The following is a 23,260-nucleotide window of genomic DNA, read 5'->3' on the forward strand; positions in this document are numbered from 1 at the left end:
AAGCATTTGTAGAAGTTTTTGTTTAATGCTGGTCAGGACTCCAGGCATGTTTGCGTTCCTATCATTTTGATAGAAAGAAAGGTCAATAAAACATGAACTCATGATAAAACAAAGCACAATGAACCAGACTGCTCATGGTGTCCAACCACAGGACTGTTTTGCATGTGATTCAGATTTTTATCACCTAAGACTGAACAGGAGCTCAGCTTCCTATCATTCTCTGAGGATACTGTATTGCTGAGAGTCTGGTCATGGTTTTCCTTCAGTTTATATTACCGATCTAATTAGAAATGAAAAAGGATATTATAATACCTCCGATTCTATGTGTGATTTTCTGACTACAGAAACGTTTCTCTTATTTTACTTTCCACATCGTCTTAAATCAATTTTACATACATTCTGTATTACCATGCACACGTTTTATAACTGCGCATTTTAATTTGACGGTGACCATGAGTCATTAAGAATGGCCTTTTCTGCAAAATGCCATCTGACTCAAGCAAGACGGCCTACTGGTTCATTCTAAAATCCTCTGCCTCTTGGGTTTAGTCTCCAATTCAATCAGCTTTGTCAGTGTCACCTGGGCTGGTTCTGTTTTATTTTATGCCAGCTTGATGGGTTTCGTTTTCTTTGAATCATTCAAGCTTAATTTAATCATGTAGTACAACAACATTCCTAGCCAAATAAAAGATTAATTTAAAAAGGCATAGCCTTAATGTTCATGTAATAGATAAAGAACACTGTGAAGACACTAAAAGGAAGCGATCTGTTTACATTGAATCCATCGTGCGTCAATTCTATTTCCTCAGTTAATTCAAATGTTTCTCTTGCTGTTAATTATTTTTCATTTGTAAAATCAACATGCTTTCAAGATACTGCAAGTCATTAATACTGTGATCAGAAGGCACAAAACCTTAACAGCATCCTAGCTGTTTAATTTTAAAAGACTATAAACAGTGTTGTTAAATAATGAAGTGCTCATGTTTTTCACAAACAGCTTAAAACAAGAAAACTAACACAACCCAATCTTAGATGAAAGGATTGGTGTTTCATTACAGAATTTTGTGCGCAGTAAACATGAAAACGTTGCCAAGTACCAAGCTTGGTCACAGGCAAGCAAAACACTTTGTTCTCCCAGCCTAAGCTTTACATTCGGGTGAAGAACCGTGCCCTGGGTACCCTGCTGACCGGCCCTGCTCTGGTGGAAGACTCCAGTCCAAGCAAGGTTTCCCTCAGCCCTGCCACTGGGACAGACAGTCAGGTGTGGAGCTTCAGACAGGGGCTGCTCAAGAGCAAGGTAGAGAAAACGTTCTTGTCCCGACGTCACTTTGGCACGGGGACGGGTTCCCCATTTCCCACGAAAATACAGATCCAACTTGGTTCATGAAATACTCATGAACTGTACATGAACAGGAAATGGACATGCTTAAGATGACCTGCTAAATATATCGTCTGTTATAATCAACATTTAATACCTAGTAAATTAGGTAATTATTAATACCTAATAATAAAAGCTTGTACTGCTTTTTCTTGCTTCTAGAATCTAAGTTGAGTAAGTTGCTTCATGTTATTGGTATTGCCAACAGGATAATTTTTCCCAGACTTCATTATCATTGTAATAAACAGCACTCGGATGAAATGGTTTCAAAAGTGTGTATCTTTGTACCAATGGTGGGGTTAAATTATAAATAAATTAATTGAATGTGAAAGATTAGTATTAGCCGGCTTCAAATAAAAACATGCATTTTTATTTGAGCAAAATTCAGTGTATCAAAGCATGAAGTGAAACAAGTCCAAAGGTCCTGCCTGTGTGTTTCTGGGCAGGCGTGCAAGGCGTGCCTGGCAGTGATTGGAGGGAAAGATACAGCTGGAGGTCGCGTGGCCCTGTGGCCGGAGCATGGCCGAGCTCATCAGAGGTGGCGGATCAACAAGAACGGGACGATATCCTCCCACCTCAAGCCGAGTCTGGTGCTGGACCTCAAAGGTAACGTGTTGCTCTCTGTTAGAGGTTCTGGCTCATACCAAGCCTGGTGCTAGACCTTTAAGGAACTACACTTGTCTGCATAGAGGTTCTGTCTCAAGCCATGCCTGGTATTGGATCTCAAAGGTAACGTGCTGTGGTCTGCTGGAGGTACAGCCCCTGGGGTGCACTGTATGCTTTCAACCTTCAGAGACAGAACCACAGTAGCACCAATATTGAAGATGGGAAATTATCATTTGAAGTCTGGCGTTTTTATCTTCTATGTTGTATTGTTCCAGTTTCTCAGCTGTTTTCAGCCTCTCACTTGTTATGCATCAGCTTGGGAATACTCTGAAATGCACAATGTTTGAAGCAGTGCTAAATCCTTCCAATGCTCACAAACATGTTGAGCTCAATCTTTTCTGAAGAGAACCTACTTTTTGTACAAAAACACCCTGACACTAAGTGCAGTATTCATCTTACTCGGGGTACTTATTAATATTACTTAGGGTCCATTTAATCAAATAATGGTGTGCTAGATGAGGCATCTTAAAAATAAGCACTAGTGTCATAGGGAATGTTGTGAGCCATCAAGAAATAATAAGGGCTCATTATGCAGCATGAATTGAAAACAGGTTTTGGCGTTAAAATGGAGCACAATTCATGGAATTTATCATTTGGAAAAGATTGAGTATAAGTATACATTTGTCAGTTTTCTTCTCGTCAGTGTAGCAAGTCTTTTATTTCACTATACAATTAACAGTGATTCTTTATGGAAATCTGCAACTGTCTGCCCTTCATGCTACCCTCTGAAGTGTAATTGGATATTATACAGCTTACATTGCAAGAGGCTAGGAAACCAAGAACATACTGTCCAGGTGGTACAGTATGTTCTTGGTGGTCACCCAGGGGACGTTAAGAGAACTGACGTTAAGCAGGGAATCGTTCCCTATTAGAAATAATAGAAATAGCGGTTAAAAAAGACCGGGAGAACATAAATACTCCCCCTAGGGTGTTAACTGTGACACATTTCTCCATAAGATTCCGTGTGTTTCAGCAGTTTTTTTGCAATGGATGCACTGAAACAATCAAAATAAAAGTTTGAGAGGGAACAAACGCACACGAGACTGAAAGACACAACAGTGGGAGAAGCAGGGTGCTGTACATGCACAAGATGGTGGTAGTGTGTAGCGTACCTAAAGTACACGCAAACATGCCTGCAACACGCAGCAAAATACTGTACTGTATGGTAAATAAGGATGTCTGATAAAGTATATGGAGTTTTACTCTATACAGTAACTTAACGAGCTACATACTCTGCTTGCGACGTTTCTCTGGTCTTTGTGTTCAGCGGACATAAAGTCAGGGCACGGAAGAGAAGTAAAAATGACTTAAACATCTCGAACACATGCGGTTATAAAATAATAATAATAATATATAATTATTTGTATACAATACAAAATATTTTTGCAATGATTTGACTAGAAATTTGTCATTTTTTACACTCTGTTTTTAAGGTAGGGTTTCTCTTTTGGACATAAAGTCGGGGACTTTTTCCATCCACAGTCAGAAAAAAAGTCAGTGGCGTACAAGCGAGGAGACCTGAAGTGGGGCAACAGGTTTAGAGGGGTACACTCCACACAAATTGCAAAGGCCTTCAATACTTCGTACTTAGCTTTACGTTTCTGTTTTCTTCCTCTTTGTTTTAGGTGGGAAGGGCTACGATAAGGATCACCTGGTTGTCAATGAGTTTACAGCTGATCACCCTACGCAGTACTGGGACATCGAAGTAGTGTAGAGGAAGCTGGAGAGAATGCCTCAGGGGTCCAGAGCAAAGGATAAGAGGAAATGGACTTGTGCTTTTAAGAGGGTGATGTGCCTGATCAGGACTCTGACTCGCAGCTCACTCTTTGCCCCGAAGAGGGTGAACTACACTTTCACCTGGCACACAAGTAACAAGCTAGACACTCAATGCGAGGGCTGTCTGTCTGTCTGTTAATGTACTGGGAGCTTCAAACATCCCATTACATAACATTTCTATTTAATCTCAGGTTGCCAACAGTGATAAAGCACTGGCCTGCTCATTCAACTGGATGAAATGGAAAAAAATATATATTTAATATGAATACAGTAGGGCAAAGACAGTAAATATTCATGCCTTTGAAGCACTGAACCAACAGAGAACTGGGAGCAAATATAATAAATGATTTAGCTTTAGCAATAATTTAAATCATTACTTAAAATGTAACGATAGAACCTCATTAGTGATCAAGACAAAAATGGCTTAAGGCCTGCCCTATCCTCTCATCGTAAAAGGGCATAGTTTCTCATGTAGAAGCACATTCACTGACTTTGTTGTATTTTTTTTTATCTACTGGACACTTGTACAAGAATTCAAAATTACACACTGGGGTGATTTAATATTTAGGTCTCTACTTCAGTACCATTTCTTGCTTGAATTCTTTCCATGTAATACAATCTTACCATGACTCTTGCTTTTGTACCCATTAATACAGCAGGGAATTTAATCTAATTTTACTTGGATCCTTCCTATCTCCATTACAAATATAAAGGCAAATCTGCACTGCAAAAGGGTGCATTTCCCCTCAATGAGTTCCTGCTCTTTCATACACATAAAAACCTTTAGCATCCAGTGCTTAACCTCAAATGCTAGAATTAGCAGGCATCCCCAAACATGGCTCTGGGGTATTGAGTTATAAACTGGTCGCAATTTATAGTTTTATGAGTTACGTCAATGAGAGGAGAGGAAAAAAATGTTTCCTACAAGCTATGTCAGACCCCAGAATTAAAAGAAAACAACAACAGACCATGTCAAACAACCAAAGCAACGTTTTTGCTTGCTAGGGGAAAATTCAAAAACCTAAAGAGGGTCAGTTCACTGGATTCAAAACTGTATTAAAAATTAAATGTACTGCATTCAGAAATAGACATGAATATTACAAAATTGTGTAATGTCTGTATATAATTGAAATGATTACATGTACAGTAATACAAGCTGTTAATATGTAATGTTCTTTATATAATGTAGAGCTTCATTTTTTAAGTAAGAGAAACCTTGTATAAGCTCTCTGTAGAATTGCCTAAATCTTGCAACAAGCTGAAACCCAACCAGAGAAACGGTTGTTGTGACCACAGATGTATGTGCCTCAGAACTGTTATTAGTACAAACCACCTTAACTGTATATCAGTGTTATTATGCTGTTGTGTGGAAAATAGCCTTACAGGATATGTACATAGAATGCAAACATGTATTTGTTTTAAATATATATATATATTTTAATTGCAAAGTTTTCATGACATTTTATCCTTTTGCATTATTACAGGACACCATGTTGAGCCACTAGGCTGATCAACCTTCAGTTATGTTACTCTGCAACGCAGCCCACTGAAGCTTAGCAGGTGTGAGCCTGGTCAGTACCTGGATGGGAGACCTCCTGGGAAAAGCTAGGGTTGCTGCTGGTAGAGATGTAACTGGGACCAGCAGGGGGTGCTCACCCTGCAAACTGTGTGGTCCTCATTGTACATGGTCACTGAAAATCCCAGGGTATTTCTTGAAAAGAGTAGAGGTGTTACTCTGGCCAAATTTCCCCCTGGCTTTTATCAATCATGGCCTCCTAATAATCCCCATCCTTGAACTGGCTTTGTCACTCTGTTCTCCTTCTCACTGATAGCTGATATGTGGGGAGAGTACTGGTGCACTGTGGCTGCAATCACATCATCCAGGAGGAGCTGCACAGTGGTGGGTGTGGAGGGAAGTCCCCGTTACCTGTAAAGCACTTTCAGTGAAGTGTCCAGAAAAAGTGCTATATATATATAAGTTATAAATTAATCATTTCTAATGGAAGTGGTCTGCCTTTTTAAAAAGTGTGTGAATACATGATGTAAAAATAAGACCGTTTTAAGTCGGAGAACTATATTCCCGAATATACAGTAGGTCCCCGTAGAAACCCATCATAGTGTTTTTCCATATTGTATACAAAGTAGGCGTCTAAAGGAACATGGAAAGATTGAAGGAAAAAATCCTGACAAGAAAATCTTGGCTACGACATCTTCTCAAAGCCTGAAGAAGTTTCCATAGGCCAAAACACTGCATTTAAGCCTTTATTTTCAGAACATAATTAGCCTCTCATTCAGAAATGGGACAGTACAGTTTGTTGCGTTCTGTTAGCTCACAAGTACCAGGCCTTCTGCCCAGAGCGCCAGGGCCAGGCTGCGTCTGTCGGCCTCCTGCTCCAGCAGGAGCTCGGAGACGGGGACTGACTCGCTGTTCAGCAGCTGCCTCAGAGCTTTCAGGTGGGTCAAGGGGAAACGCAGGCCCTGCGCCTGGAAAACACACAGACGGAGAACCAGTGCCGGTGAGCCAGTGAACGCCAGCACGAGGAACACTTCAAAATGCACCCCTAAGTCTTGAACTTTTAGCTCTTAAAAACTTTAAGGTTCCCAATTTATTTTCTGGACCAGAATCTTAGGGGCAACACGTTAAAACTCGGCAGACAAAGGCTTTGTAAAGTTCTTTTCAAGGAACAGAGGGATATTCCTTATCCGCGAGTTCACATTCAGTTTTATGCAGACCACGTTTGAATCGACGAGGTGCGTTTAAAACGGGTTTGCTTATTTCTTGCATAATGGTAACTGCAACGACCTCTGCCTGTAAGACAGCAGAAACGAAAGACCACGGCAACGCTCTAGAGTCAGGTGTGTTCTCATACCCTTGCTTTCCCTCAAAGGGGGGGGGGTCAGATTCCCAGCTGGTCAGGACTCACCTGGCAGGCAGCTTCACTGTCCATCAGCTCGTCCTGCTGCTCTCCCATCATGTGCGTCTCCCTGCTGTTCCTCAGGGAATGCAACACAAACACCACCAGCTCGGTCGACTCGTCCTGCAGGGGGGGGGGACGGGGAGGGATCAGAGCGAGGCGCCATCACTCACGGCAGGATCTCCCCTTACACTGCTAGCATCAATCAATGTCGAAATCTTGCCTGCGATCTCATGCGTTGGCAACTCTAGTACCTGGCTTCATGCCACATGACTTTCATATAGCTGTGTCCTGGTTTGCTTTCCCTTAACCCTGTCCCATTAGTTAAGAAAACCCACGTAGCTACTCAGCCAGTCCATGCTGTACTCGATGGCCTCCATCCGCCTCCACTGTCCCCCAGCACACTTACTGTCCTCTCCCGGCTGGGCTCCACGGAGAGAAGGATGTGGTCCTTAAACCGGAGCCTCACGGTATCCTCCAGTTTGGGCATCTTCCCAGCTGCGACACCCAGAGAATGTGAGAGGAATTCAATCCAGAAGGACAGTCGGACATGTACTGACAGTCAAGGGGTACAGGGCCTACACGCCGAGACGAAACCAACCTGGCATCACCTCGGAGCCATCCTCCAGAAAAGGGGGCAGCCTGCTGGAGATGAAATCTCTCTTCATGTCCGCAGACCTCAGTTCCTGCCCTTCCTCCATCTTGTCCGCGAGTCTTCGGACAAACCCCGCCAACTGCTTGACCGTGGAATCGGATGAGTTTACATCCTGCATGAGTGACGGCAACAACAAAACATGGAACACAGTAAAGCCCATTCATAATCTAATAACATCTGGGCTGCACAGCGCTGCATTGTAAGTACACAAAGGATATGACAGGCATTCAGAACTTCTTACTGTATCTAGCTGAGTGATGTTCTTTTCCCAACCAAAGAGATCCGAGTTCTCTTATTGGTAGAGAAGAAGTCAAGACAAAGCAAGCTTTACAACGATGAAATCATGCGTGTTCTACACCGTTGTATCAAAGGGTTTTATGCTGTTAGCAAAGCAATACATGAAGAAAGCTTCCCATTCACCTAATGATGAACACAACTCATAAATCAAGGGATAAGCATCATGTGGGCTGCTCATACATATTGAGTTATACATTACCTATCTTGTTATTGATTTTTTTAGGTTACCAGACATGTGGTTAGAAAACACAGGTAATAAATGAAAATAAACAAACCATTTCTGAGTACAGGAGTTAAGGTATTCCTAACAGATTCAAAAGCAGGAAATAAAGCATGAGGACTTAAAAAAACCCAGTGAACTATAATAACAAAACTACATGATAAAAGTAGAACAGAAACACCAACTTAATTGCAGAATGAGCTATAATTACTAACGCCCACCGCAAAACCTAATGGTCCATTAGAGCTCATTACTTTAGGTATGATGTATCAAAATGGTGTTTAAAACAGTTTGGGTTAAAAAATAAAATGCTACAAATTTTATGACATTAATCTCTGACAGCTATTTTTCATTGCTCGAATTTTGAAGGAGGCAGCACTCAGAAGAACAGTAGTGGACTGTACTTTTGCAGACTTCTTACAGATTGTCGGTTGCATTCTGGGAGACTGCCTTACCATCAGTAGTTTCCTGGGCAAGCCGGCTCTCATGGGGATCTCGGTCCTCATAGCATCAAACAAGAAGCCAGGAAACACATCCAGCAGGAAATCTCCCCAAGACCTGGGACAGAAACAAGTCAGTAGATGAGGCCTGCTGTATGATAGACATGCACTGTCTTAAGTTGTCACGTGATACTAAAATGGCCCATTCAATGGATTTGAAGAAAAGACAAGATCAGAAGACAGAGGCAAGTGCTGTAATTTACACAGTTCTGTAATCACTCATTTCCCCTTTTCTTTCTACTGCAGTATTACATAAACACAAGAATAAGAACTGAGAAATACCATGATGTGAGATGCGAACAGTGTGCATGACGTGCAAAGAACTTTTTAAGGTTGTGGTCTGGTTAACCTGCCAATTCTTAATGTAATCTTTAATTAAGGCTGTTTTAGAAATTCTTTTTCCATCACACGGCAAATAATACACCCAGAACACATGTATTTTAAAAAAAACTGACCTTTTTTATGGACATTTCCTTCAGCTGGCACTGCTGGTTTGATACAGCTAAGTACTGTAGCATCTGTGGTCAGTTTGAGAAGCACCATGTCTTAGGACAAGGCTACCCTCTAGTGGCCCTCTTAAGAATAACTATCATTTTGACACTTAACACTTCCAAATTGCTGGACAAGGTGAAGAGGCTCAATCAGGATGTGGAGGGGGACCTCAAAAGACCTAAAACCCTAATCTGGATTTTTAATAGCATATTTTTTACAGGGAATCACACACGTGGCTCTACACATTACTTGGAAAAACTCTACGCGACTGAAAAGGCTTCAAAGAAGGGAGACAAAATGTTCATACATGTTCTGGTAGGTGCTAATGGTTATGTGGGTTGAATATTCAACTCCAGCAGGGGTATCTGCCTGATGAATTGTGCCTCTTGGGAAATACAGGAGATCTCCTGGCTGGGAAGAAGAGAAAAACAAACACCATCTTTAAAGAGGCTGAAGAATTCTGCCAAACCATTATCAAGTTTTGACAAAACACAAGTTTTAGCTTGGCTTCAGACTTCGAGGAATGCCAAGCAACATATTGGAATATTGAGAAATGCCAAGCAAATGCAAATTAATTATGAATTTTGAACTGGCAATTGTTTATTATACTCCCAAACGAACTGCCAGTGGTTTAAAATTCGACTTATTCAGCTTATGGCTAAGTCTCATTTGCTGCACAAGGAAAATAGGAAACGGTACACAAGCTCCTCTGAGATGCCCATCTGTCAGAGCCATTGCTCTTCTGACACACTGCGAGCTCCAGAGTGCCTGACTTCACCGCCAACTTGCAGGAGCCCAGCAGGGGACAGGAGCTGCTGTTTCTCTGAGACCCGAGACAACCCTGGTTATCTCGTGCTCTCTGCCAATTATGCACCACCACTTAGGCAAGAGAAATATGTGACAAATATGGGTCACAGGGCTCAGTGTCCACTCTGAATGGGTGCTGCAACAAAATAACTTTTGAAACAAGTACTGTACTAACAACTTCTTTCTCGCACTTGATTTGTGATGCTTAGTTCCACATGCACCATTCAGCTGGGGTCTCATTTAGTGCAGAACGCAATCAATTGGAAACAATTCTTCAACACTGCCTGTGTGGGGATTTATGTCCTTCACAACAGAGACTGGCTTAACTCAAATGAAACCTTCTACTTCTGTGAAAAAAAATAGACTTTTCTATCAAATGCAGAGGGTAATTTCTTCCTTTATTTTATCCATCAAGCTACTCGTCTGTTCACCTTGAGTGTGAACTCGTGTGTGGGGCTGCCAATCTGCTCTTCGGCCTCCAGGCTGTACTCACGGGCCAGGGGCACTGTGGGCTTATACAGGCGCCAGTGCTTCTCTCCTTCCAGCTGCAGAATGAACACCTACAGAGAGAACCAGGTGACTCAGGATGAGTCTGATCTGTGAGCCGCTGCACAGGGATACAGAAATTCACACAGTCACGCTGACATATTTCAGTTTATCACAGCATGCCTGCAATTTTTGGTAGAAGGTTGAGGCAATTTTTACAAATTCTATGTCAACAACCTGGATAGCTTGAGCCAATTTGCAAACATGCCGGGCGAACCCACGTCTGCCCCCATTAAAATACACCAGCCGCCACAAAGCCATACCTCAACATCATCGTAATGTGGCGGCAGCCCCTGAGATGCTTCTGGGGTGATGTACACGTTTGACCCCACCAGAGAGCCAAAATAGCACTCCAGCTGCTCCTGAATCCTCCACAGCTCATCCTGAATCACACACAAACAACAACAACAACAACAACAACAAAAAACAACAGCCTTCAGAAAAGATCCAAGACTAAGAACACAGATCTCAAATGCTTCAAAGGCTTTACACTAACCCACTAGCTAAAAGTCAATTGTTTCTTCAAAACCAATTATCCCACACATTAAACAGTATGTAGAGCAGAGATATGCAGCTACAGTCCCAGGTCCTTTAGATGAGATCACTTTATTAGCCATATACAATTTCTTGCATTAGGAATTTGTCCTTTCGCATACCCCAGCTTGCTCTCCATGAGACACACAGACAGGGAGAGACGCTTGGGGTCAGAGCACAGGGTCAGCCATTGTACAGCGCCCCTGGAGCAGTTGGGGTTAAGGGCCTTGCTCAGGGGCCCAATTTAGTAGGATTCCTCTGCCGGTAGTGGGATTTGAACCGGCAACCTTCCAGCCACAGAGCCACCACTCCGCTTTAGGCTGACTAGATATATTTAATGCATTATGCAACTTTTTAATGTCCACAAACTGAACTGGTGAAGGTAATTCGGCGTCTCCTCACGTTAAACCTCTGGGGTTGATGGAACTGGATCGTGGCCTTCTTCTTCTCCAAGTCCTTCCTCAGCTGGCTGTAGCTGGCCCTGCCCTCTTTGTTCAAGACCTGTTTCTTGCCGCCGGCGGCGCGGCAGACGTTGACGTCCCTGCCGTACGCGATGCCCCGGCTGCAGAGCTCCTTCAGGTCCGAGAGCCGGAAGAGGGACGGGTAACGGGCGGCCAGAGCTGGGTCGCTCCTCTGCAGAAGCAGGGGTCGCCGCTCCCAGTGATCCCGGAAAAATTCCTGGACCCCGAGCGGAGAGATGAGGCTCTGGAAAAGGCTGGCCGGGCTGTCGAAGCAGAAAGGGGAAGGACTGTCCGGCTTGCTGCGCTTAGGTGGCACGTCCGCCTCAGACCTCTTTGGCGTTTTCCCTTTCTTTGGCATACCTGCCCAGACAGACAGATCCCACAAGCTTGTAGTCTTATAACCTAGAAAAACAGAGCCTTTGTACCACACCCCACATCCCAGTTTAAATGAAGACTACAATGCGACAGTGTATCTCTGTGGAACATAGTTTGCAATCAAAATTAAGTATTTAATTTCTAGCGGCACTGATTTCATTAAAGACACTGAATGGCTTTAGAATTTACATACTCCTTCTAGATCGAGAGCTTCGGCATGGCTTCACCCAAGACATAAATACAGAGCTAACGAGGATTAACCACCTGCAACAGAAACATTTGTTTTTTGGTGGAAACGAATCTGCTTTGTCCAACCTGCAACTCATTTTACCCATTTATATAAAATCGCAAAGAAAAGAGAGATTACTTTGTACTGGTTATATCTTTTTCGAGACATTACTTAAAATAATAAAATACACAATAAAATAACAAAAAAAAAGTTAAAATCTCTTGGTAATAGAGATTTTACTTTAAATACATTCTGGCCTTCCAGATTGTATTGCAATGCAGAAGGCTCATGTCTGCAGCCTAGTAGGAGACTGTGGTTAAAATCTTCACACAGCTAACTTCAACCTCTGTCCCTGTCAACATCTCATGTGTCAATTATTATATTTCAATAAGGCGCATTACTGTTTTTGTAAAAGCGAACGTCTTAACACATCAATGTTTTATTTGCTTAATTAACAATGAAAGCTGCTAATACTTCTGTGAAAACGAATTCAAATATTAAAACAAACGTGATCTAAGACACTACGTATCATTCATTTAAACCTTCCGAAAAGTAAATGTGAAAATCCTTACTTGCAGCTTAAGCAGCAGACACACGTGGATACACTATGTCTCAAAGAAAGTCGTCTGCCAGGAAACAATGCAGTTGAGATAAGGTTCCGCACCGTATCAATCATTCAGTCTTTATTTTCTTGGACATTAACCCAGTAACACTGGAATCACACATAATTAATAATTCATGAAGATAAATAAACCCTCTGAATAACTAGGTTATATTTGCAAGTGGAACTAAAAGAATTTGCTTGTTTATTACAATACATTCAAAGTGCACTGAAGACAAACATGTCAATCAAGGAATAAATTAGAATTTTTATGCAAGTGACAATGAAAATAGCTAGGAATGGACTGAAACTCCATGCAAACAAAATTAAGGAGTTTAGTTTTAGTAAGATGAGCCAAACAGCATCTCCTTACCTACAAATCTTATTTCTTATGTACCTAAGACCACAATTTAAAACACCTAATTTAATGCATAACTGACTAATAGACATAGATAAACAACACTAAACACAAAGCAGCAGTGGGAAACAATTTATAAATTGTGATTTAAAAAAACTCCTTTTAAAGTGAGTAAGTAATAAATAACTAATGAGGAAAGTGCCTTATATTACTCAAGAAACAGGGGAAGCCTAGACACATAAATGACATTTGTTATGGAACTTTTAGATCTCAAATGTCTATCCTAGTTTCAGTATGCCCTAGTGTTTTCTGGGTTTTGTAACACCTGAGCTTCCAGTTGCATAGTTGATCTAATTAACTGCATAACTGTAATATGTCTAACCAGGCTCCAGAGTGTTTGAAAGGTCACTGTAATTTTAACGTAGGGAACGTTTTGAGTCGACTTTTGCTTAATTGACAAAACAGATTAGAATAAAATCCAGACACATGTCAGGCCTCCCAGAAATTTAGTGACGTTCCTGGGGTAGACACGCCAGGGTATACAAGGGGAGCTATGCTACCACCCTTTTAAAATACAGGTATTATTCCCACTTAAGAAAGCATTTAAACTGTAATTAAATGAATTAAAAGTCACGTTATTTTCATTTGCAGATATGTATTTAGAATTTACAGGGAATTTTCTGAAACAGTATTCACCACATTTGTTAAGGCATAGGTTAAAAGTTTCTTCTTTCAGCAAACCAAGTCAATGTTGTCGTTGCAAAGCAAAACCAAGGGATTGGCAAGATGTGTACGAGACTCACTAAGATTTCAGGGTTTTCATCCAGTGGACATAAAAGAAAATGAACAAATAAACATTACAACTCTGGACATAATTCAACCATTTTACAGTGATCCAAAAACACTTTGTTGAGATACTGTAAGAGTTACGATTTCAAACACAAATTTAAGTCTGCACATCAAAAACATTTGGAAGAAAAACAACAAACTTATTTGGAGAATATTTTCAGAAACTCTGCAAATGTTTTATCCCTGCTGTATATTTAACATGAGTGAAGTAAACGTTGAATGTGTATTCCTTGCTCTGAATACAAAGATTTGTAGAGAAGCAAAGCATACTTTGCCTCTTTTTATAATTAAGGTAACTGAAATAAAATGTTAAAATTTAACATAGTACCTGAGGCATATTTATGTTGCAATAATGGAAAATCTGCCTCTTGGACTAGTTTTCAAACAAATAGATCAAGACCTTGGCAGAGCGAACCCTTCACAGAAATACTCAGTCCTGCATTAACAGGAATATCAGCAAAACTCTTCATACTGTATGTGCATTAGCCCCTTAACTGCCTTCTAACCCAGCTTTCAGGGAGGTTTGGGATATGTAGTATGAGTGTTGCATGAGGATTTTTAATTTCCACAACACACATAAACACACAATATCTGCCATTAACCTCTGGGAATGGAATTAAAATGAATTATTATATTAGAATGTTTTTCAGATTTAGGTCCAAGTCAGTACACCAATGATACTGCAGTATTCACTGCACTGGGATATGGAAAATAGCACCATTATATGTTTATTAAGATTACATCAAACGGTAAAGATTAGACATTTACACAACACACCCATTGTCAAGGGGTTTAAAACATGTACACTAATATTACAGCTAACCTAAATTCTCACATTCCATTTGATGGGTAAATATTTAATTTCTCCTCATCATTGGCTTTCATTGTAGGTAAGACATATACATTTTACAAAAGTCTCTTTAAATATCCATGGGTAAAAATGATGAACAACGAAAACAAGAGTGAGCAAAGGTTAATTCCACGCTGAAAAGCAGAAAGAAGAAACACATTTTGGCTATGGAGCCTTCTTTCAGTGAACATCTCAAATATTACTGGAACATCTGAAATATTACTTTTCAGCATGGAAAAATATCCTTTTTAGCCCAACAAGATCATCTGCAACAGAAACATGTTATGCATGTTCATATAGTCCATAAAACATGACTGTGTATATCTAATCTAAAGTATATCTACTTTAGATATCGAATATCTAAAGTCAGAACAAGTGCAAGTCCACATTTACTTTTTAGAAAAAAGGCCTTTATGAGTACAAGTCACAGATGTTTCTATTGTTCATCATAAGCCTTAAAAGCTACCTATGTTGTGAACACACCGGTTTATGCAGAGAATCTTGTTTAAATCTGAAGTGAAGACGAATGTTTCATTCTCCACCCATGACTGTGGACAACGGCCATTAGAGAAAAGACCGGCAGGGGTAACCCCATCCTGGATTTCCCCAGAAACGAAGAGAGTCTTGTGTGTGAAGCAGAAATCCAGAAAGCAGGAGCTACTCCTTTCTCCTTCCTCCCATCCGTTAGGATTCACGTTCGCTCTGGCTCGGTCTCTGTGAGCTTGTCCGGCGATTCTGCCTGCGGGCCCGTTTCTGGGAATGCCAGTTTCTCACACTCCAGCAGCTTCAGAGGCAGGTACTGGGAGATCTCATTGGGGTCCGTGTAGAAAGCAGGGGGAACATGCTAGAAAAATAAGCGTTTATTAACAAGCGTAATATATAAAAGGCCGTGCACACATGAACAGACATCGCCACCTGCCTTGTCAACAAAAGAATACAAGCGGCCTAAAACCAGTCCAAAACAGCCCTTGTCCACAAAATAATATGGAACAAGTAAAGTTTTATTCCATGCTGAAAAGAGAAGAAAAGAAACACAACGTTTCAGCTGTGGAGCCTTCTTCGCATAGAAGAAGGGTTCTGAAGAAGGCTCCACATCCGAAACGGTGCGTTTCTTTTCTTATCTTTTCAGCATGGAATAAAACTTTACTTGTTACTTTGCAGCCTACACATGCTGACACAGCTACCTACTTGAACTACTTCAACAAAATAATATGCCTGGTTGAATAAAGTATGCCCTTGTTATTAGCATAGTGCCACCATCACAAATACAGATGAATTGTTTTATTGTTACACAAAGGTTCCGAAAGCGTAAACACCTTTCAAACATGTTTCCATTAGCTATGGCTATTGTGATCATTTTACAAATATTTGTCAAACAACATGTGTTTTCTGCCCAAAACTCATTAAATACCCCCACCTTCGGGTTTGATAATAATAGTCACAAACATACCTGCAAGTCTGAAATTTTGCTTTCCCTGGTACTGAACTCCCTTAACATGTAATTCTTGTCGGCCTACAAGCAGCAGAAAACAAAAACACATCAACAAAGAATGCAGATAAGATCCACAATAAGTATTTTTAAATAAAATCTTCCACTCTCTTTTGCAATCAAAAAGCTTTTTTTTTATTTTGCAATTGAATGCAACCTACTACTGGTGCATGAAATTAAATATATCTAATATCCATTAACGTCTTAAATAAAATAATTGCATTACAACTACACAGAAGTTCAATGAAAAATTCAATTAATTTCAACACAATATTGACTTTTTACAATGACCACCTTTTGTAGTTCCATTATTTAAGAGTTCCCATTTCAGCACTAGAGGGGGGAAAAGGCTTCAGCAGTAATCATCTCAAGCAATCTACTTGCCTCATGATAGAGACGAGTGTCATTCATTCGAATCAGCACTCCATCAACCCGCAGGAAGAACCTCAAGAGCACGAAGAAGCTAGATGGCATCACTCTCTTCAGAACAAGAAAGCATTTTAGTAAGGATTTTTGAAGTCCGTCATGCAAACCTCAATAAATCAGTTTTCCAAAACTTTGCTGTTGACTTCATTAAACACACAGTCAAACTCCAAATATCAAATTTTAAATGGCCTTCTGCATGTCCATGTAAGAGAAATATATTACTCACGATTTTTACACTGATCATAGAAACCCCATGATCATGCAGTTCATCTTCAAACAGCAAAACCTCCTCAAAGAACATGATCTGCTCTCGGGCTTTAAGTTTTTCCATGTCAATACGGTCTGTTGTGGGGACTACCTAAACATTGGCATAAAAAAGGGTTTACAGGCATCTTGCAAAGACTGGAATAAAAACATTTCCATTCAACTGTCTTCTTTTCATGCAAGATCAAACAAGAAAAATCACGTTCATCATTCTACTATAAAAAGAACAGCTGTCAATAGCTCTGACAGGGATTATTACTTCTCTTTTTAAAAAGAATTGGAAATGCAGCAGAAGGCTGGTATATCAAACATTTATATTCGTGCCGAAAGTCAAAAAGACTCAAATCTTACCCTTAACTTCCTCTCATCCCCCAGCAAAGTGCCTTTGTAATCTGTTGTGTATGTCCAGTCGTATCGTTTCACGATCTCTTTGGAGTGCTCCGAGTCAGCTCTACAAATGTCCACAAAAAAGGAAATATGCATATTACTGACCAAGACCAGGTTTCAGGGTCAGCATGGGTGTTTAATTCCACTGTGATCCACATCATAAGCTAGGTTTTGCTGCCATATAGAGAACATTATGAACCAAGAATGCACATGAATGAATCACACAACCAAATAATCATGGCAAGGCACAAACCACATCTACACACACAACATTAAATGATATTATCTCCTCTGAAAATATTCCAAAACATCAAAGGACAAGCCCATATGTTTACATAAATGATTAAGTTTTTTAAAGGTTTTACACAATGCCTGTGTCAACAAACGTAGTTCAAATAATGGTCCCCATTTCTAAGGTCAATAAAGAGAAATCTAGCAGAGCTGTGCACTTCTAGTTAGACAAGAAGGAAAATTTCTAAGATGATTATTATAAGAAGGGAGTAGTTTAGCACCACTGAAGAATCTGGCTCTTTGGTGCTGAAGTTGACAGGTAACGAACAACTTTGCTCTCACCGGCTTTCCTGCCACTCCTGTGCACAGGCCACTTTGACAGAGTCCTGCATGTTATTGACGCGCTTCAGGGCATCTATCGCATTGAACTTGATCCCAAAGCCGTCAGAGTGCTGTAGCTGTAGCACATTGTCCCCAAAGAGCATTTCAGGAAGCGAAGGCATATGCATCTCGTCGGCCAAACTGTTAATATATTGGAGCGCAAATTAGTCCTCCTTTGAATTACTGTATGCATTTGAACAGCCTTCTGCTAGTCAGAAGAAGAAAGGTTTTGCTACTCTTTCCAAAACAAATAAGCACATAAGAGAAGTTACAGATGACACTAAGGCCTTTTAGGTTGTTAGGTTGCTGAATCAGCTACTTATTTACTTATGGTATGAGTTTCAATGATATGTCTAGATGCTTCCACAGCCCCTTGGATAAAGAAGAACTTTCTGTTTTCAGTTTTAAATGCATTTTCCCTCAGTTTCCATTTGTACCCTATGGATCCTGTTTCACTGCTGATTCTAACAACACCTACTAGGCACCCTAGATTCTTAGATCTGCTAACTAAGCGATTAATTGAGACAAGACAAGAAAGGTAACAGGCTACTTTCCGTTTGACAATATACAGATTTATCAGTATCTGTTATATTAAAGTGGCTAAAAGTTCAACAGAAAACTGCCACTGTTTTTATCTAAAGAAGTCAAACTTTGAAAAGAGCTGAACAATACAAAATGTCTCAAACTTTTTTTCACGCAATACAGTAGGCACATCTAACATCACACCAACAATATCATTCCCTACAATTATGCAGTGGTTTTTCATGCTTTTTGGTTTTTCATCACTCTTTTCATGTTTAAGCACTAAAATACCACATACTAACTGCTATATATTACTAGAAGGATCCAACAAAACAAATAAAACAAACATTACTGAAATGCACAGAAATCGATAACTACAGATAAAATGCCTGTTTTTACCGTTCAATGTCTTTAGATTTCATGATGTGGGTTTTTTCTGCCATAACCTTCCAAGGACCAAATGTAAAGTCCTGCTTACTGCTTTTAAATCCATGAGACAACATAGCTGTCAATCCTGGGGGGGAACAATCCTACAAAAAAGTTTTTAAAATTAAAACTTACATAACGACACATAATGGAGCCGAATAAACAGGACAAAAGCTGAAACAAAACGTGGTGGGAGAGATACTAAGAATAACTGTTATGTATTTTTAGTAGAAGGTGGAACAACTATTAATCTGGAAGTGCTTTACAGCGTTTTATGTCTTGGGTCACGAGTCAGATACAAAACATCCGATTTCAGTATACTGTATGTATTTATTACTCATGAATAAATGAGGATTATACAAGACACGTCTACTACAATTAGTAGAAACCACCTCAAATTAGAGATGCGTAATATCCCTATAAAAGTCAAGTTACCAACCACACTATTAACGACTATGCTAGTTTCCCTGCAAGCCTGTTTTATAAACTACAAACGTTTCTGAACCCATGGATTTTAAAATCTACCATTTAAGTCAGGAATACCCATGTTACACGAGGCTTGGTATACTATGAAATTCAAAAACCTACCTTCGATCTCTTTTTTAAAATGTCTTTTTGAATTATTACCTGACTTTCCAGCAGCTTGCCCTGCTGCTACTACATGCACGACATTAAATCTTTCCGACGTGAACACACTTCAATTCTTTAGTTCCGCTTGAGAAAGTTAGTTATGTCTCACGGGTCTATCTTGTTAAAGTTCAATGTAAAGGATTATAAAAATATACAAAGAGGGATATATATTAAATTATATCGTTAATTATGTATTACTTTAAAAGCTCAAATATAGGGAAACATAACAAATCCACGCATCCGAGGATTCTCTCCTAAATCTCGTCCGGAAGGAAACACGAATTGAGTCACCTTGAATGACAGACCGTGTTGGTATTATAGTGTATCTGTCGCTGGATTAGGTGTCTTTCTAGAGACGACTGAGATTTTATAAATATAAGTGCAGCAAGGCCCTAATTGTGAGATTTTTAGAACATCAAAACTCTTATAAATATTTAGGTATTCCTACTATAACCATTCATTCTTCCCACACGGCTATTTGCTAATAACCCCCTCTTCACTGTAGACCTTCCTAGGTAGTCATTTTCTTGAATTAGGAGATGATAAAACACAATCTCCAATCAATGCAACTTTGTGACAATTGGTCGGAATATCTTGTTGGAAGCAGTGTCTGCATTGTTAATATTGGAGAAGTGGATTAAACTCTGAATACTATTACTATTTTTCATGGAGTCTACTGTTCAACAGCCAGCACATATGATGGTTTTATCTAAGAGGGCTTGGAGTTGGAGACAGGAATCTCCACACATAAAAAAGGTCCCTCACAGCCCAAGATTGCTGTGAAAGAGCAAATAAAGCTTTAAAAGCTTCTGAATAGCCCATCCACACCTCCTGATCACACACTGTGTTCAATACCCCTCTGTACGGCTTAATACTTAAAGAAAGACCTGATGATAGCTTCACATATGACTCAGGTACAGCCCCAGAAAGTGAACCTCAAAGTTTATGTCGCCTTGAGCTGTTTGAATACTTAATGTTGCAAAGGCACTGCTCCTCAACCCGTCTTTGAAGTGTGATTTATCTGAACGTCCAGGACCCCAACAAGAGGTCTTTAGTCTTTCAGGCTGATTCGGAAGCAGCACACTGTTAGACACCACAGGAAATAATTTGTCTTATTTTGATTTTGATTAGGACCATAGAGTCTGTTTGGAGCCCAAAGTGCTCAATTAAAAGCCTCCTCAGTAAAAGAAGCACTCAGGAGGCTGAAGTCATACCAATACCTTGGCATGAAAGCAAGAAAAATGCAAAAGGGAATTCCATCTGGGAGAAGTTCTTTATAAGGAAAACTCAAATGTTAGGACTCAGTGACCATGTAACACAAAGTCATTATTTCTTATTGCAAGGAACCAAAAGTCAGTAGATGGAAAAGACATTGTTCATTCCTAATGCAGAGAGTGCTTTAGTATCTTGCATTTTTGGCTCAAAACATATTCTTAGGGAAAAACAGCATTATCTCTATTTAATGTATAAGATTAAACATGAAATGTATGCTCTTGATTGTTTACTATAAATTTCATATTAACAAGTCTTTATTTCATCAGCATCACAAACCAGGATAAGTAGACTGAACTAGAAAAGCTAAAACTAGCTGAAATTTTCATTTAACTGCGCCAGTAAGGTGCATACTAAGGTAGCATATTAGAAATCAATTGTTTTTAATATTTTATATATATAACAATATAAAGACCCTAGTGTTGTATGGCAAGAAAACAAAAAAAAAACATTTTACATAAATATGATGATAGAAAATTGACTTCCAATAGGATTTTGAAAGCAGGTGAAAGAACATTATAATGACATCATAATAATGCTGCTGTTTTGATAATGTTATTAAACCAGTTTTTGTCTGACACAGGCAACACTTTTCAAAATGCTGGAAATCAAAAAGTCTTCTCAGATCTATTATAGTCTGACACAATGCTTGTGTTATTTCTTTTGAGTCTCTCATTTTAAATAAGGAAACAGATCTGTTTAGATGTATGATTTTTAACTGATACATTTTTTTACACGAGTATGAAAAAAATACAAATCTGAGCACGACTATACCTTAACTATTAATTATGCTGTACTGCACTCTTGTGTCTGAAAAAAACCTTCTCCACGGTGCTCCTCATTTCCTGCAGTCGGAGTCTGTTAATGAGTGGGTTGAGCAGAGGGGGGACAATGAACAACTGCAGAGACAGGAAGGTCCACATCGCTAACGGCACACTGCTGTTGTCCAGATGGCGGCTGATGACCTCGAAGAGGACGTTCATGCAGTACGTCAGGAACATTATGATGTGAGGCAGGCATGTATTCAGAGCTTTTCCTCTTGCTTCCTTTGAAGCCTTCAAGCAGGCTCTCAGTATTCTCTGATAGGAAATCAGAACGAGAAGCATGGACACACAGGGAAATAAAACTGTTGCAAAGATCCCAAAATAGCTTTCCAGTTTTGTGTCTGTGCAAGACAGCTTGACAATAGCCCAATTTCCACAAAACATTTTGTCAGTAGTATTGGCACACAATGGAACCCTGGAACTTAATCCTACAAGTACACCAAAAATCAAGACAGGAAACAGCCAGGCAAAAGCAACAAGCTTAGATACAGTCCCAGGCGTCATGATTCTGTGGTATTGCAGTGGCATACAGATGGACACAAATCTGTCATACGCCATTACTGTCAGTATGGTACATTCGTAACCAGCATAAGTATAAAGACAAAATACCTGAAACTGGCACCAGAAGCGGGTGATCATATGCACATCTGACAGCAAGTTACTCAGAATTTGAGGGTACAGAGCAACACTCAAGTACAAGCCATTTACAAACAGGTTGCTCAAAAACATATACATGGGCTTGTGAAGGTTCTCTTTTAGATAAACAATAAGAATGAGGAAACCATTAAGAAAAATAGTTACCAAGAAAGCTACAAAGATGAGGACAAAATACAAGTATTTCATGCTGCCCATTTTCTCATACCCTGTTAGAAGCAGCACTGTAACATTGGGAGGGGAAGTCATTTTCTCCTCATCTGCCAGAATAACCTGGGTCACACTTAGAACCTGCAAAAACAGAGAGAATTTTAAAACAGAACAGGAAATGTATGAACATTATGGACTGTTTTCTATTGCGTAAGTGAATTGTTGCGTATCTGTTTCCTAAAGGTAAACTACCTGGTGCCTTGGATGAAAGTTAATCGGATAAATCTTTGATAAATCTCCACCATTTCCAGATGGTGTTTTAAAATGGTCAATTAAATAGTTTCCTAACCATATTTCTAGTGTGTAATTAAAAAAATATTATTCTACATGCATATTACACACTACGCTAACAGAAATAGAAACATTAATTGGTCAAGTGAAAGAAAATGAAGTGACAGAAAATCAACAAATATCTTGTTTAAATCTGTTCTCGAATGGCCTGTTGTGAAGCTGACTTCTCAGTTGAACTAATGTCGTTTTAGAGCACAGACTACACACTTACCTGCTCCAAGCAGTCTGCTAGTCGCAGGGCTGGAGCAGGACCTGATATACAGTAGGTTTGTTCAGTCCCAGTTAGGGAGCTGGCGAATTGGCGGATCTGATCACAGAAATGTCCAGGGAAGGTCTTGGCGCTGATCTGAACAAACAACACCGAAGACAGGCTAAATTACAATGGAAGACAGACGAAAACAACAAGGCAGGGCGTGACATGGGCACTGTAAGCCTGGGAATTGCTGAGGTAATGGAGACTAAAAAACAGCTTAGTTGACCCCTGTGTTGAACAAACACCATGCCTGAAGAGAATAAAACTTAAGAACACGGACCAGAGAGAATATGAAATGGCCAGTTCATTTAACTTCACAAATCTCTGTGGAATGATCTTCTTTGCTTCGCCCAGTTTGCTTCCATTTCCTGTAAAGGTCCGAAAATCTAAAGCGCAGCTGTACTCCAGTGCCATTCATTTGTTGCAAGTTATAGATAGCAATTTCCAGTTTTACTATATAGTTGGCATGCTAATTCCAGTTTGTCCAATTT

At 39.9% G+C, this 23,260-nt stretch overlaps 3 protein-coding genes across 4 annotated transcripts in view; 1 reads left to right on the forward strand and 2 right to left on the reverse strand.

Annotated features, from left to right (window-relative positions):
• Window positions 1–5,268, forward strand: part of LOC148658043 (uncharacterized) — a 42,269-nt gene extending 37,001 nt beyond the window's left edge. Inside the window, exons 20-22 of the mRNA XM_088638940.1 lie at window positions 1,139–1,297; window positions 1,825–1,984; window positions 3,670–5,268. Coding sequence (XP_088495066.1) covers window positions 1,139–1,297; window positions 1,825–1,984; window positions 3,670–3,758 — 408 coding nt within the window. The 3' untranslated portion in view covers window positions 3,759–5,268. The remainder of the gene's footprint in view (window positions 1–1,138; window positions 1,298–1,824; window positions 1,985–3,669) is intronic.
• Window positions 5,269–6,069: 801 nt separating this feature from the next.
• Window positions 6,070–12,509, reverse strand: riox2 (ribosomal oxygenase 2). Its single transcript, XM_088638941.1, has 10 exons — window positions 12,424–12,509; window positions 11,189–11,607; window positions 10,516–10,635; window positions 10,138–10,266; window positions 9,207–9,310; window positions 8,363–8,465; window positions 7,337–7,502; window positions 7,145–7,233; window positions 6,745–6,858; window positions 6,070–6,304 (listed from the first exon to the last, which is right to left on the reverse strand). Exons 2-10 carry the CDS (start codon window positions 11,603–11,605, stop codon window positions 6,146–6,148), a joined length of 1,401 nt encoding a protein of 466 aa, XP_088495067.1. The 5' UTR covers window positions 11,606–11,607; window positions 12,424–12,509; the 3' UTR covers window positions 6,070–6,145.
• Window positions 12,510–13,445: 936 nt separating this feature from the next.
• Window positions 13,446–19,369, reverse strand: tiprl (TIP41, TOR signaling pathway regulator-like (S. cerevisiae)). Of its 2 annotated transcripts, none has more exons than XM_088638942.1 (8): window positions 19,224–19,369; window positions 18,609–18,739; window positions 17,649–17,828; window positions 17,040–17,139; window positions 16,651–16,782; window positions 16,383–16,478; window positions 15,960–16,022; window positions 13,446–15,353 (listed from the first exon to the last, which is right to left on the reverse strand). In XM_088638942.1, exons 2-8 carry the CDS (start codon window positions 18,710–18,712, stop codon window positions 15,201–15,203), a joined length of 828 nt encoding a protein of 275 aa, XP_088495068.1. In that variant the 5' UTR covers window positions 18,713–18,739; window positions 19,224–19,369; the 3' UTR covers window positions 13,446–15,200. The 2 variants fall into 2 exon arrangements, with proteins under 2 accessions (XP_088495068.1, XP_088495069.1); XM_088638943.1 differs by having other exon boundaries at window positions 19,263–19,325.
• Window positions 19,370–23,260: the final 3,891 nt, after the last annotated feature.

The sequence above is a fragment of the Lepisosteus platostomus genome, chromosome 7 (genome assembly GCF_059453375.1).
Source record: "Lepisosteus platostomus isolate fLepPlt1 chromosome 7, fLepPlt1.hap1, whole genome shotgun sequence".
Lineage (NCBI taxonomy): Eukaryota > Metazoa > Chordata > Actinopteri > Semionotiformes > Lepisosteidae > Lepisosteus > Lepisosteus platostomus.